The sequence below is a fragment of the Ailuropoda melanoleuca genome, chromosome 8, assembly GCF_002007445.2.
Source record: "Ailuropoda melanoleuca isolate Jingjing chromosome 8, ASM200744v2, whole genome shotgun sequence".
NCBI lineage: Eukaryota > Metazoa > Chordata > Mammalia > Carnivora > Ursidae > Ailuropoda > Ailuropoda melanoleuca.
The window spans coordinates 127,296,178-127,310,175 of NC_048225.1; the positions used below are offsets into that span (position 1 = coordinate 127,296,178).

The following is a 13,998-nucleotide window of genomic DNA, read 5'->3' on the forward strand; positions in this document are numbered from 1 at the left end:
GCCCAAACCACTCTGGGCCAAGGGGGTGAACGGTGGGGTTATGCTGGGGGTTTCGGAAGGCCCCGTTGGCAGGGGGGCTTTGAGAGAGACCTCAGGGCCTCTGTGATTGTGGGGGGGGGCGTGCAGGGCCCAGACCCAGAGCCGGACGTGTGCTCTGTGAGTCCGGGTAGCACCAGGAAGCCAGCGTGGCAGGGTAGAATGAGGAGAGTGGCGGCAGGGCAGAGCAGGCCACGCTGTGGCCTTGGCTTTCCCTCTGAGCGAGAAGAAAGCCACGGGGGTTCAACGTGGAGGGGGTGACCTGAGCTACGTTTGGCAGGCTCACTGTGCCTGCTGTGCTGAGGACGGGCTCCTGGGTTGGACGGGACAAGAGGCATTCTCCGGGCCAGGTGTGAGGCACACTTGGCTGAGGGCGGTGGCTGTGGAGGTGGCGAGGGGGAGTCTGGTTTTGGGTCTGTTCCCAAAGCGGATCTGATGGGATCTGGTTGTGTGTAGATATGGGCTGTGGGAGAGAGTGTGGTCCGATGTGGCACAGAGATCTTTGTCCTCAGAGGGTGGAGTGAATGTTGGCTGAAGCAGGCAGGACTGGGAGACACAGGCTGGACGGGGGGTCAGGAGCTCAGGTCGGGTTTGGGGTGCTCATCGGGCATTCACGGGGAGGTGCGAGGGGGCAGCTGGTGCTCACAGTGGGCTACAGGCGTCCTCTGAGAGGTCGTTAGGATACAGCATCTCGAGCCAGGAGGTCAGGACAAGCGTGTGGAACCTGAGTGGGGGCGGGGGGGAGGCTCGGGCGTGTAGAAGTCAGGGAGCAGCCAGAACAGGGGCTCTGAAAGAACAACCCGCAAGGTGAGAAGAGAACCGGGAGAATGTGATGAGCGGGAGGCCGAGCAGCGTTCAGAAGTGTGCCGACTGCCGGCTGACGACGCCCCTGCTGCTCACCCACCCCTCCCCCGCTGCCAGTTACTTTGATGCCCTGGCTGAGCTGCGACGTGCACTGGACGGAGCCGTCTTGAGCTGGAACGACCTGCAGGCCACCGTGCACCGGGTCAACGCCCAGGTCCAGGAAGAGACTGACCGTGAGTGGAGTCCAGGGCAGACGGAGGCAGCTCTGCGTGCGCTGCCCGTCCTTTGCCGTCAGTCTGGACCCTCTGCCCACCTAGATCTCTCTTTCCCAGAGGTCCTCGCGGTCAGCCTCATCAACGAGGCTCTGGACCAGGGCAGCCCTGAGAAGACTCTATCTGCCCTCCTGCTTCCCTCGGCTGGCCTGGACGACATCAGCCTTCCTGTCGCCCCTCGGTACCACTTCCTCCTCGTGGCGGCCAAGAGGCAGAAGGCCCAGGTGAGGTCTGAGTGGGCTGGGTTGGTCACCAGAGCAGGCAGAGCAACCCCTGTGGGTGGAGCTATGCCCAGGGTGCACCCCGGGAGAGCCAGGGCTGATGACACAGTCCCTTCTGGGGGTGGAGGGCAGGAGGGGCCATGGGGGAAGGGGGCCGTCGGGCCAGGCCCTGCACTGAGCTCCAGTCGCCAGCATGCAGAGAATGGTGGGGCCTTGTGTGTGGCAAGAACACAGGCCTGGGGGCCAGAGAACCAGGCTGGACTTCCTGCTCTGGCGTGTAGTGACCACATGACCTCCAGCAAATCCCAAGTGTCTCTGAGCTCTGCTTGTTCATCTGTAAATACTACGTGCCCTGGCCCTCCAGCCCGCGTCGGGGCGCGTGGCGGGGTTTTGAGTGGTGGCGCCCTGAGCACACAGCAGCGCGCGGTCGAGGGCTGGGTCGGCTGGGCTGGACTGCCTGGGTTTGCATCCTGGCGCCGGCCCTGCGCGTGCCTCACACCGTCGCTCCCCTGCTCGTGATAATGAGCTCCTCTCCGGGTCAGGCTGTCGGCGAGCAGCATGAGGACAGTACGAGCTAATGTGGAGGGGGCGCTTCCCTGGCAAGCACTGATTGTGTGCGAGTGGGGTTCCGAAGAAAGTGTTCTACTTTAATTTTTATTTGTTTTAAAGATTCTGTTTATTTATTTGAGAGGAAGAGCATGAGCAGGGGGAGGGAGAGGGAGGGAGAAGCAGACTCCCCGCTGAGCAGAGCCCGATGTGGGGCTCGATCCTAGGACCCTGGGATCAGGACCTGAGCTGAAGGCAGACGCTCAACCAACTGAGCCCCCCAGGCGCCCCTAGAAAGTGCTTTAGAACGCTGCCTGGAACGTAGTGCTCAAACAAATGTTTGTTTAGAAGTTTCCCTCTGCTAACGAGGAGCGTTGGGAGGGAGCAGAGTCTGGGGTTGGGGTTGGGTGAGGCACGGGGGCGGGTACACCCAGCCTGACCTGTGGTGAGTGAGTCTGGGTTACATGTGAGCACAGGGGCGGTAGAAAGGCTTGGAGCAGGAATGGACAGGACAGGATGGAGTTCGGGGTCAGGTTCGGCCTGAGAAGGTGTGCATGGAGGCGCAGGGGAGTGGGGAGCAGGGGCAGGAAGGGGGAGCCTCTGGTGTGGGCTTTCCTGGCCGTGGCTGGGCCCCGGGGGCAGGGAAGTGAGCTGCTGGGAGGGTGGAGGATGTAGAGGGCTTCTCAGTGCTCTCTGAGCGCTGCGGCCCCGCCGAGCCGAGGCTTGGCCAGCCTGAAAGCAGGCGGGGAAGCAGCCCAGGGAGCACAAGGCCATGCCTGCACGCGGCAGGTGGAAGGCACCCGCATGGCTCTCCCTGGGGCTCCTGCTGCCTGTCTGTACTTTGGTCCTCGTACAGCTGAGCCCGGGGCCTAGGGCGGCTGGCCCGGGCTCTCATGTCTCCCATCTCAACTTCCTAGGCGACGGGGGACCCCGGAGCAGTGTTGTGGCTGGAAGAGATCCGCCAGGGCGTGGTTAGAGCCAACCAGGACACAGACGCTGCACAGAGAAGTACATGGGCCTGGGGTCCCCGCAGGAGGCAAGGGAGGGCTGCGGGGGAGGGGATGTGGGCTCCCCACTCACCCCCTCTCCTTTTCAACCTCTGTGGGGAGGCGGACCAGAACCAGAGCAGGGCCTCGCCGCTTGGCCTGGACGCTAGGTCTCCTAGCCACAGCCCAGCAGGAAAGTCTTCGGGGCTGAGAGCCCACAATCCACCCATGCCTCTGTCCACACCTTCCACGGGTACTCGGACCCGAAGTGTGAGCCCGTGAAATCAGGTGGTGGCCAAAGGTCCATCCCGTCCTGTGCTAGTAGCTAGAGTTTGGGGTCCCGCTGTCAGCTCAGGTTGTGGGGGGCAGGGAGGACCGGCTCTGAGGACAAGTTGTCAGGATCGGTGCAGACAGACACTGGTGTCTGTGGTGGGTGCTGGTAGTGTCTGCTGTCCCTCTGTCCATCTGTCTGTCTGACACGAAGGCAGGTGTCGCACTTCTTGGATTTTATTCTGTTTTGAAGAAACTATCTTGAGGTTCTCTTCCTGCATTCTGCCTTTGAGCTTCTGTACAAGAGACTTGGGGCTGTCCTTTGACCCGGCCCCAGCCGGCCCCATGCTGCCTCCCTCAGGAAGCCTTCCCTGACTCCTGCCTTTCCTCCAGGCACAGCTGCATGCTGCTGTTCTCATCTGTGTCTGCATCCATGCTCGGATGTTCCCTGTCCCTTCCATCAGATGGGAGGGTTGTGTCCCCCTTATTTGAATCCTTCCCCCGTGGACAGGACAGGGCCCATGGGAGGGACTTGGGGAAGGGGTAAGGACCAACCCCTGGCTCCCAACGCCCCTGTCAGTGGCTCTCGGTGTGGCCGCCATCAATCAGGCCATCAAGGAGGGCAAGGCAGCCCAGACGGAGCGGGTGTTGAGGAACCCCGCCGTGGCTCTCCGAGGGGTGGTTCCCAACTGTGCTGACAGCTACCAGCGGGTCCTGGAAGATGCCATGGCAAAGAAACAGCAGCCCGGTAAGTCCCCAGCCTCACCCTCCTCGTCTCCGCCTGCCCCAGCCACCTCCCGCATCCTCTGCGTCCTCCGAGCATCCTCTCCTTACTTGGCTTCTGCTCAGGAGACATTGCGCTCTGGGTCCGACACAACATGAAGGACGGCTCCGCCTACTACTTTCACCTGCAGACCTTCCAGGGGACCTGGGAGCGGCCCTCCGGCTGCCGCCTGAATACGTCCCACCTGACTCGGGAGGAGATCCAGGTCGGCATAGCCCCTGTGGGGGAGGGGCTCGAGGAGGGGGCTCCCACCTGCTGGGTGCCACAGGTTCTCTCTCCCACCCCGCAGTCAGCTGTCACCAAGGTCACCACTGCCCACGACCGCCAGCAGCTCTGGAAGGCCAACGTCGGCTTTGTCATCCAGCTCCAGGCCCGCCTGCGCGGCTTCCTGGTCCGGCAGAAGTTTGCGGAGCGCTCGCACTTTCTGAGGACCTGGCTGCCGGCGGTCATCAAGATCCAGGTGGTGGGCTCTGGCCTTTGAAGCCGTCAGGGCCGGGCATAGCTGGGCTTCGGGGTGTCCTTCTTGCTTGCTTTTGCTGAGTAGAGGGGTTCGAGAATGCCATCTAGAGCCTGGAGTGCCCGGGTTTGAATCCCGGCCACAGGTAGCCGTGTGGCCCCGACAGGTGCTTACTCTCGGCCGGTTTCCCCACCTGCGGGATGGGCATGGGAACGTCGTAGCATCTCTGTGTAGGGGTGTCGTGAGGGCATCTGAACAGTGCCTGGCTGGCAGGTGCTCACTGTCGTCACCATCGCCATCCCCAGGGCAAGAGCGGCTTTGTCGCCTCCCTGCAGGTAGGTGGGAGTGAGATTTAGTAAGCCGTCGGGGTCCAGACATGAGGACCTCCCGAGGTGGGTAAACAGGAAAGGGTGGACCAGCTCCGAGGGGAAGAGCTCCTGTCTTCTCTCCAGCTAGCCCTGTGGCTGGTCCAGTGTGGTCGACGGGCAGGACCTACGACTAACTAGGAAGATGGGCTCAGGCCCGCCAGCTTTACAAGCCAGGGAAGATGGGAGTTGAGCAAACAGAGGCCTCCCCAGGTAGATGTGACCTGCGGGTTGCACGGAGCTGTGTGCAGTGAGAGGGTCCGTTATTGACTAAACGTCTGTATGCCCAGGCTGCAGAGGTGCCCCCTGGGCTAGGGCAAGGGCAGAGATGGATGGGACAGATGAGTGACCACAGGTCCCCTGGCAGGACCTGGAGCACAGCCGACGTTGGATGCTGTGATGGCGGGGACGTGAAGGCAGCCCCCAGAGCCTGGGGGTGGGAGGACAGTGCGCGGGTGGGGCGGGGACATGGCCCATGAATATGAGCCAGCACGCACAGGGTAGTGACTGGGGGCTCAGGCTTTAGAGTCAGAGGCTGGAGTTTGCCTCCTGGCCCTCCCACTTCTGGGTCATACGACCTTGGGCACCTCTCCTAAGCCCTCTCCAGCACCATTTCTTATTCGTGGGGAACGACAGTCCTCCCTTTGTGTGTGGATCGTGCGGGCTCAGCGGGAAAGTACATGGGCCCTGAGTGCGGTGAGCCGTCCGTGGGTGGCAGCCATTAGAATGTGTTAAATTGCAGGGCACTAATCCCAGAACTCAGTATAGAACCTTAGCAATTAGCATTTAGTGGTCTGATCATGGGGATTCCTCCCTCCTGAGCCTGGACTGGAATTTCACACACAAACTAAAGTAATAAAAAGCCACAGTGACAGGAGAGGGGACGGGGTCGGAGGGCACGTGTGCCAGCAACACTGGAGCTGTGCAGGCTCTGGCCTGGGTCCTAGGAGACAGGGAAAGGAGCGGTGGCCCAGAGCCTCAGGGCACCTGTCCTCTAGCTGTAGGGAAGTAAGAGTCAGAAATGGGGCTTCCGGAAGCTCTGAGCCTGGCAGAGCCTGAAGGTCAGGTCCTGACTTCCGGCCAGTCCGCCAGTCCAGACTGGGAGGCACCTTCTCTAAGGGGGAGCTGTGGGTAGGCAGGCGGGGGAGGAGCCGAGAGGGGGCCCCTCTGCTCTTCACCACAGCAGCCAAGAGGGACAGCCGCAGCTGGAGGAGAAGAAGCAGTGCTGAGGAAAGGCTCGGGCAGGGGTGGGGGGGCTTCCTGGCCTCCAGGCTCTAGGGTGGACAAGCTGCCATCCCGGGGCACGCTGCCTCTTTCACATCCTGTCCTAACAGAGCGGCGGGGTCTGCCATGGGGGTGGAACCTGCCCGCAGAGCTGGCTTTAGGAAGGGCTGGGAGGACAGTTGGTCGAAAGGGGATGCTCTGAACACACCAGCCCGCGTCAGTGTCCATGCTGGAGGATTGTTCAGGGCCTGAGTGCCCAGGAGAGGTGTCACGGGGGCCCTGAAAGACAGGAGGGGTTCCAGGGGTCAGGGTATGGGGCATAAACAAGGGTTGGGGCCAGAGCCTCACCACGCATGTTTAGAAGGAAGTACCCTGTCTGAAGCGGCTGGAGTCACTGGAAGGAACCACTGGAGAGTTGTGTGGGGTCAGGTGGTTGAGAACTTCTGGAAACTCTGGGGCTGAGAGACCTAGTCCAGGTGGTTCTTAAGGAAAACTGATCTCGCACAAGCTTGCCGTGAGAGGGGAGAGGCCCTAAGGGGAAGGGAGCCGCCGGATTTATGTTTTAGAGACCAGAGAGTGTGTGGTTTACAGAGGAGGCGGTCATGCCAGCCCCTCACGGCAGACCAGTCAGGGCCGGGGAGGGCAGGGCGGTGGAGGCAGGAGTGCAGTGCTGGCTTGGCAAACGGGTGTGAGCTAGGGGAGCCTCCGTGGCCTACGGCCCACGTGGCATCGGCAGAGGTGGGCTGCGTAGCTCTGCGCCTGCTCACGCCTCCCGTCCGTGCCCTGTGTGCCTCCCCAAGCCGCGTGTGAGTGCTTCTAGGGGGGCACGGTGTGTGGGGTGAGGTTGGCGTAGACGTTGGTAATGTTTTCACAGCTTGGGTCTTACAGTTGGGTTTCCGTGGGGAGGGGCTGGCTAGCCTGGGTGTGTGGGGTTGATCGCATGCGTGTGTGTTTGTGTGTGCATGCGTGCGTGCTGGGACCAGGGAGGGTGTGCTTGACTGGTGCGGATGTCTGGCCTCCCCGTGAGGGTAGACGTTCTCTGAGAACAGGGCTGGTTTCCCCTCCGCCTCCCCCTCCGGCCTCCCCCAGACTTCCCATGGCCCTGGACGGCCTCTCGGGCCAGCGGGGACCAGCGGGTCTGCCCCCTTTCCTGTCCTGACGCACAGGCTCACTGGCGGGGTTACAGGCAGCGGAAGGCGTACCTGGAGCGGCGGCGGTATTTCAGAGCAAACTCGGATGCTGTAATCAAGGTAGCTGCCACCACTGGGGAGGGGCTCCTGTCTGCTGAAGGGCCCTCTGTCCTCTCACCTCGCCACCTCTGGAGATGGCTGGACTGGCCCAGGTCCTGGCCGGGCTCCGAAGCCTGGCGCCAAAGTCCGCAGCTCTGAGGTGGCGTGTATCCTCAGATCCAGGCCTGGGCCCGGATGTGGGCAGCTCGGAGGCGATACCAGAGACGTCTGGGATACTTCCAAAAGAATGTGAGTGTACCCTGCTGCCCTGTCCCCATGCCCAGCCTTCACCCAGGAGACCCAGGCGAGGGCAGCCAGCAAGCCTTTCCCCACCTGCGTTCATGGCAGGTTGAGTCCGTTGTGAAGATCCAGGCGTTTTTCCGCGCCCAGAAGGCCCGGGATGACTACAGGATGTTAGGTACGAGGCCTGGCCCCCTCTCTTCGCCGTGGGTAAACTGCCCTCGCTGCCCCCTCTGTCTGTGCGAGTGCGTGGCTTTTGAGAGTCAGTGGGGCAGAAGTCATGTCACCCCATGGCTTACAAATTGGGCTTTGGAGAATTTGTCTGTCCTTGAGCCCCTTCCTCAGCGACAGCTGATGCCCCAACCTTGAGCATGTCTCCGGACCCAGGGCGCGTGTGGGAGTGAGGACATGTGCTCTGCCTTTGGGGATCTCCCCGTCTGGAGGGAGAGACAGGAACTCCCCTAGATATCCCTCCCGGGGCCGCACAGCAGGGAACAAGATTGTACGAGATGTCTGTGCAGGAACGTCATCGAGTAGGGCTGTAGCCAAAGCCCCCGCCGCCCCAGAAACAGCCTGGTCGCAGGGAAGTCTCCTCTCAGGAGGCGCTTGCTGTCCCAGGCTCCCATTATCTCCCTCTTGCTGCCACCAGAGCAAACAAGGGAAGGGTCTTCTCCTCCTAGAGTCCCCGCCTCCTTGCACTTTGCCTTCTCATGTGGCCCAGAGCTCCCCCAGCTCTGGCCCTCCATGGAACCTGTGCATGAAGCCTTGTACGGGGCTGGGACCTGAGTGCCAGCACCGGACGGCGCTCCCTTGTCCTGCCCCTTGGTCCCCTCAGTGGGGTGCACATCTAAAGCCTCACTCAAGTCCTTTTGGGGCGCTCTTGTCCTGTTCTTAAAGACAGAAGCCCAGCCTTGGAGGTCCTCGTCTTTGTGATGTGGACCCAGGGTCCATTTCTAAGTTGGCCTCCAGTCCTTGGGTTCTGGGAGATGAGGGCCCTTTCCCTTCCAGGCCTGAGGTGACACTCCTGGGCTTCAAGAAGGATGCATGGCACTGGCCACATGTCCTTTACCGCTCTGCGCCTGTCCTGCCCACAGGGGTGCCACTGGTCCTTCTCTGACTGCGGGCACTGAGCCAATCCGAGCAGCAAATTGGAGTAGGGGTTCACCAGAGGGAGCTAGGGCTCTGACCTGGCGGCAGGCAGTCCCTGCCATGGGCCCCAGTTGGGGGCGAGCAAGGGAAGGACCCCTCTTCCATCATACCTGGCTATCACCTGGGGGAGCTAGGGACAGGACTGGCTTGAGGCAGCTTGCTGCCCCCCTGGCCACAAGCAGAACCAGTTAGAAAAGGGCTGGGTGTTGGGGGCCTGTTGGCCTCAAGCAGGTTGGGGACCAAGGGCTGATAACAGGCAGGGAGCTGGTGAGGAAGCCTCTGGGAGTGCATGGCTAGTCCTGACGCTTCTTCCCTTCCCACCAGTCCACGCACCGCATCCTCCTCTCCGCGTGGTATGCAGATTTGCCCACCTCTTGAATCAAAGCCAGGAGGACTTCCTGGCTGAGGCCGAGCTGCTGAAGCTCCAGGAAGAGGTGGTCCGGAAGATCCGGTCCAATCAGCAGCTGCAGCAGGACCTCAACCTCATGGACATCAAGATCGGCCTGCTGGTAAAGAACCGGATCACCCTGCAGGTGAGGGGCCGCCCGCTGCTGCCACGTCCGGCCGCTCCTGGGGAGGCGGGGCTGGCCGTCCGCCACCTGTCCGGACCGTACCATCTGGATCAGGTCCTTGCTCCAGCAGTCCCCTGCCCTTCGGAGATCTGTGGGGGCAGGTGACAGGTGACGGAAGCCTGGATGTGAAATGTGGAGCAGCCTCTGCTGCTTCCTCGCGGTGGGTACCAGCTGCCCGTGTAATCTTGGGGAGCAGGGAGAGTTAGAGTGCGCCCCTTGCTGGGCCAGCGTAGGGGTAGGTACAAAGGCTCCCCAGACGGCGAACGAGCAGGCAGACATGCAGCGATGGGGAGGAGGGACAGCTCCCGCTCAGAAGACGGCCACGACGTCAGGGCCCGGCAGCCCAGTTCTCTGTGGGGACTGCCCCTGTGAGAGTGGAGGAGCCCGACGGAGTGTCGGGGTGGCTGGGGTGGGGGGCCCTGCGCACCCTAGAACCATTCATCTCTCGCTCACGCCGTGAAGGCCTCACACGGCAGAAAGCCACGGCTCTTTGAGGTGCCGATTCTGACCATAGCTCTGACCAGTGCTGGCCTGCCCCCCCGCCTGCAGGAAGTGGTCTCCCACTTCAAGAAGCTGACCAAGAAGAACAAGGAGCAGCTGTCGGGCATGATGGTTCTGGACAAGCAGAAGGGACTGAAGTCGCTGAGCAAAGAGAAAAGGCAGAAGCTAGAAGCTTACCAACACCTCTTCTACCTGCTCCAGGTGAGCAGGGGACCCCGGCAGCCCCTCGAGGCCTTTCTCTCCCTGCACGGTGTCCTTTCCCCCACCCTGATGCCGTGACCCCAGACAGGCAGACTGCCCCCTCCTGTTCATCCTCCGAGGAAGCTTCTGGCAGGAGAGCCTTTCTTTATTCGATTGCTAGTCCTCGAGGCGCCTCGTCAGCCATTCCCGCTCCCCCGTTGCTTGCAGACTCAACCGACCTACCTGGCCAGGCTGATCTTTCACATGCCACAGAATGAGACCAGCAGGTTCGTGGAGCCCGTGGTCTTCAGCCTGTACAACTACGCCTCCGACTGCCGCGGGGCCTACCTGCTGCTCCAGCTGTTCAAGACCGCGCTCCAGGAGGAGGTCAGGTAGGTTTCCCACCTGCAGGGGAGGGGAGGGAGCAGGCTGGGATGGCTCCGTGGGCGCCTCACCCGGGGTGAATTTGCGGAGGGTGGAGGGAGTCGGAGACCTCTTCTCTCAGCCTCCCGCGGAGCGCCCGGTGACCCGAGGACAGCGTGGAGGGTTAGCACAGGCTGAGGTCGGGGACCTGCCTGCAGAGGGGCCATCCCAGAGCAGCCTTTGAGGCCGAGATCTCAAGAAGGAAAAGCAGCTCTTTGTCCTACACAGAGGCACTTCCGTGACCTCTTGAACCATAGGTCAAAGGTGGAGCGGCCCCAGGACATGGTGACCGGCAGCCCCACGGTGGTGAGGCTGGTGGTGAGATTCTACCGGAACGGGCGGGGCCAGAGCGCCCTGCGGGAGATCCTGGGCAGAGTCATCCGGGATGTGCTGGAGGACAAGACGCTGAGCGTCCGCACAGACCCCGTTCACCTCTACAGGAGCTGGGTCAACCAGAGCGAGGCCCAGACCGGACAGCGCAGGTGAGAGCGGCGGAGGGAGAGCACCCTTGGACGGGCGTGCTCGCCGCCCCTCCCCGTAGCGCACCAGCGAGCGCGCTGACCGATCAGACCCGCCAGCGGCCCTATCGGATGAAATGAAGTAGCCTTTTCGACCCCCTCTGGTATTTAACACGGACCTAGTGTGCTCGACACAGGACGAACACAGATGAGTGTGCTGATGTGTTTAATTGCCGTGTCCTGCTTGCAGATGATGCGTCCGATTGGCCCGGAGTTGGGTTATGGACTCCTTATTGATAGGGGATAGCCAAATACTCAGATTTCCAGATGAATAGACCGATAGGGCAGCGAGAGCTGGGTTGGCCCTGTAGACGGGGCGTTGCTCAAGATGCAGGGCCCCCGAGGAGCAGCCACTGCTGGTGGCTTCTCCCGTGGCAACGGGCTTATACCTCATCTTCCCGATCGCCCCAACGGCCAAAGACACAGGATAGCTGTGGCCTCCTGTTCCCCTGAGGAGTCCTCTACGGACTGCAGCTTGTCCATCTGTCCCACACTCACCCGCTCGCCGTGGGCCCTGCAGCTCTTTCTTCACTGTCCACCCACGTTTCTCCGTTCCCTCTGAGTCCTTTCTTACGTTCTGGCCTGGTCCCCTCGAGCACGCGGGGCTGCCCTAGTGTGTGCACACGTATACGTGTGTGTGGCGGGGTCCTGTTGTTAGGTGAAGAGTTCAGGGGCTGGGGCTTTGGGGAGGGGAGGCCATGGGAGGGGCCCTGGCTGATACCTTGACTCTCTGTCCACAGCCACCTCCCCTATGATGTCACCCCAGAGCAGGCCTTGAGCCACCCCGAGGTCCAGAGACGCCTGGACATCTCGCTCCGCAGCCTCCTCGCCATGACCGACAAGTTCCTCGTGGCCATCATGTCCTCTGTGGACCAGATTCCGTACGTGTGTCAGCCCTGCCCCAGCCGGGCCCCCAGCAGCCGTAACCTTGAGTCGCTGAGCCCTAGGAGGGGGAAGGAGATGGCATTAGTAGGTGGCACGTCCACAGTAGGAATCGTGATAATAAAGTCTAGCACGCCTGACTGTCACGGTACCATTCAGCGCTACTTCCACAGACATCATCTCACTAGATTCTCATAAAAACCCTGAGCTAGAGAGAGGGCAAGATCCCCTGCCTCCGATTTCCAGAGTGGGGGGCAGACCCGCAGGGGAGGGCGTCGCGTAAGCCGCCATCTGGTTTATGGTAGAGGCGGGACTGCACCTCCTACTCGGGTCTCTGGTTCTCCTCGGGTCCTGCCTCCAGCCCCACCCCGCCCCTCCCGTGTGCTCTGTGATGACAGACAAGGTTGGCCTCCTCAGAGCCTCCCAGGCCGTCCTGGGACATGCCCAGGGGACACACTGAAGGTGCCTTTGTGGGGGAAGGCAGGCCAAATCCTGGGCGCTGGGGTGTCCCCAGGGGACACTGGAGAGAGGCAAAGCCGAGGCCCTCAGACCAGGCCGAAGGCTGCATGCCAGCTTAGCGGGTGGCAGGGCCTGGCCCCCGGTGCTGACCCGAGGGGCGGCAGGGAGCTGGCTGTGGATAGCGGGGGCCAGTGCGCCACGCCCAGGCAAGTCAGCAGGCAGCAGTCATGTGCGCTGAGCTCTGGGGGGGATGGCGGGACCACAGTGCACACACGCTTTGTCCCCAGGTATGGGATGCGGTATGTGGCCAAGGTTCTGAAGACCGCTTTGGCAGAGAAGTTCCCTGATGCCTCGGAGAACGAGGTCTACAAGGCAAGTGCCGTCTGCCCTCCCCAGACTCCAGAGCTCTCCTTTGTCGTCCTGGTGCCTGTGAACCCCCGGACTGAGACAAAAGGATAGAAAACCCTGTGCTGCGAAATGCCTAGTGGGACGATCGTCCCCGCGCCGGCTCACCAGCAGGCCTTCTGCTGGCAGGTGCAAAGGCAGCTGGGCCGTGAGCAAACAGGGCGGACAGCCCTGCACTTGTCAGGACATCTGGGTTCCCGTCCCGGCTCCTGCTCACGGTGTGCGGTGTGGCCTTGAGCGGGTGCTTTGTGTGAGATGATGGGGTTGGCCCAGGTGGTCCCCTCTAGCCGCGAGAGTTGGGGAGCAGGGCGGGGCGCCAAGGTGGACCCCAGGGCGCTTCTGGGATGGTGTTCTCTATGCTCAGGTGGTCGGGAACCTCCTGTACTACCGCTTCCTGAACCCAGCCATCGTGGCCCCCGACGCCTTCGACATCGTGGCCGTGGCAGCGGGTGGCGCCCTGGCCACCTCCCAGCGCCACGCGCTCGGGGCTGTGGCTCAGGTCCTGCAGCATGCTGCCACAGGCAAGGCCTTCTCTGGGGAGAGCCAGCACCTGCAGGTCTTGAATGACTACCTGGAGGAGACACACCTCAAGTTCAGGTCTGGGTCCCGGCACCCTGTCCCTCCTGTCCCCTCTCCCCCTTGCCTTCTGTCATGCCCCGCCTCCCTCTCTGGAGTCCTTGGGGAAGCACTGCACGGAGGTGAAGCGCGTAGTTACCGAGCCAGAGGGTGGATTGTTGGAAGGACTACCCAGTGGGCTGGAGGGGACCTGGAGGGGCGGGGCGGGGGGGGCCTGTCGGGAACAGAACATGTGGGGGTGCTGCCCACCCCACCCCTCCCACACCCTCCTCTGGAGATAGGAGGTTCCTGTGCCGAGCCTGCCAGGTCCCGGAGCCAGAAGAGCGCTTTGCGATGGACGAGTACTCGGACATGGTGTCTGTGGCCAAGCCCGTGGTGTACATCACCGTCGGGGAGCTAGTCAACATGCACAGGGTGAGGGGTGCCGCCGGGGGACGCTGGGTTGGGGGGCTGGCGCTCGGAGGAAGGCCCCACTCGGACCTGCATCCACCGCTGTGCTCTGACCCGCAGCTGCTGCTGGAGCACCAGGACTGGGTCGCCCCCGACCACGGTGACCCCCTGCACGAGCTCCTGGAGGACCTCGGGGAGCTGCCCACCATCCCCGACCTCATCGGTGCGTGCGGTGCTGGGCCGGGGGGCCTGCAGGGAGGACGGCAGGCAGGCGAGTGCATCCTGTCTGGAGTCTTGTCAAGGGGGGGACGTGTGCTAGGAAGCCAGTCTGCACGTGCCTGTCCTCTCTTCCCCCGGTCCTAAGAGGGACACGTGCACATGGACTGATGGGAGGAAAGCGGACAGACAGTAGGGGGACCCAGTGCCATCGTGTGAGTGGTCGATCGAATTGCGTGAGAGAGATGTGGATGGATGCGGGTCTGTTTTGAGTTGCTAAGGGTTTCTCTGCC

General features: G+C 62.3%; 1 protein-coding gene across 4 annotated transcripts in view; it reads left to right on the forward strand.

Annotated features, from left to right (window-relative positions):
• IQGAP3 (IQ motif containing GTPase activating protein 3) overlaps nucleotides 1–13,998 on the forward strand; it is a 35,177-nt gene that overhangs the window by 14,752 nt on the left and 6,427 nt on the right. For all 4 annotated transcript variants that reach the window (XR_004627453.1, XM_019807682.2, XM_019807683.2 and 1 more), the window contains 18 exons: nucleotides 958–1,073; nucleotides 1,173–1,336; nucleotides 2,797–2,887; nucleotides 3,716–3,883; nucleotides 3,985–4,124; nucleotides 4,209–4,379; nucleotides 7,132–7,215; nucleotides 7,372–7,443; nucleotides 7,543–7,612; nucleotides 8,908–9,116; nucleotides 9,705–9,857; nucleotides 10,065–10,228; nucleotides 10,517–10,741; nucleotides 11,518–11,658; nucleotides 12,406–12,490; nucleotides 12,888–13,120; nucleotides 13,381–13,513; nucleotides 13,610–13,712. Coding sequence is in view for 3 of the 4 variants with exons in the window: in XM_019807682.2 (XP_019663241.1) it covers nucleotides 958–1,073; nucleotides 1,173–1,336; nucleotides 2,797–2,887; nucleotides 3,716–3,883; nucleotides 3,985–4,124; nucleotides 4,209–4,379; nucleotides 7,132–7,215; nucleotides 7,372–7,443; nucleotides 7,543–7,612; nucleotides 8,908–9,116; nucleotides 9,705–9,857; nucleotides 10,065–10,228; nucleotides 10,517–10,741; nucleotides 11,518–11,658; nucleotides 12,406–12,490; nucleotides 12,888–13,120; nucleotides 13,381–13,513; nucleotides 13,610–13,712 (2,522 nt within the window). In the remaining variant the exon portion in view is untranslated. The remainder of the gene's footprint in view (nucleotides 1–957; nucleotides 1,074–1,172; nucleotides 1,337–2,796; nucleotides 2,888–3,715; nucleotides 3,884–3,984; nucleotides 4,125–4,208; nucleotides 4,380–7,131; nucleotides 7,216–7,371; nucleotides 7,444–7,542; nucleotides 7,613–8,907; nucleotides 9,117–9,704; nucleotides 9,858–10,064; nucleotides 10,229–10,516; nucleotides 10,742–11,517; nucleotides 11,659–12,405; nucleotides 12,491–12,887; nucleotides 13,121–13,380; nucleotides 13,514–13,609; nucleotides 13,713–13,998) is intronic.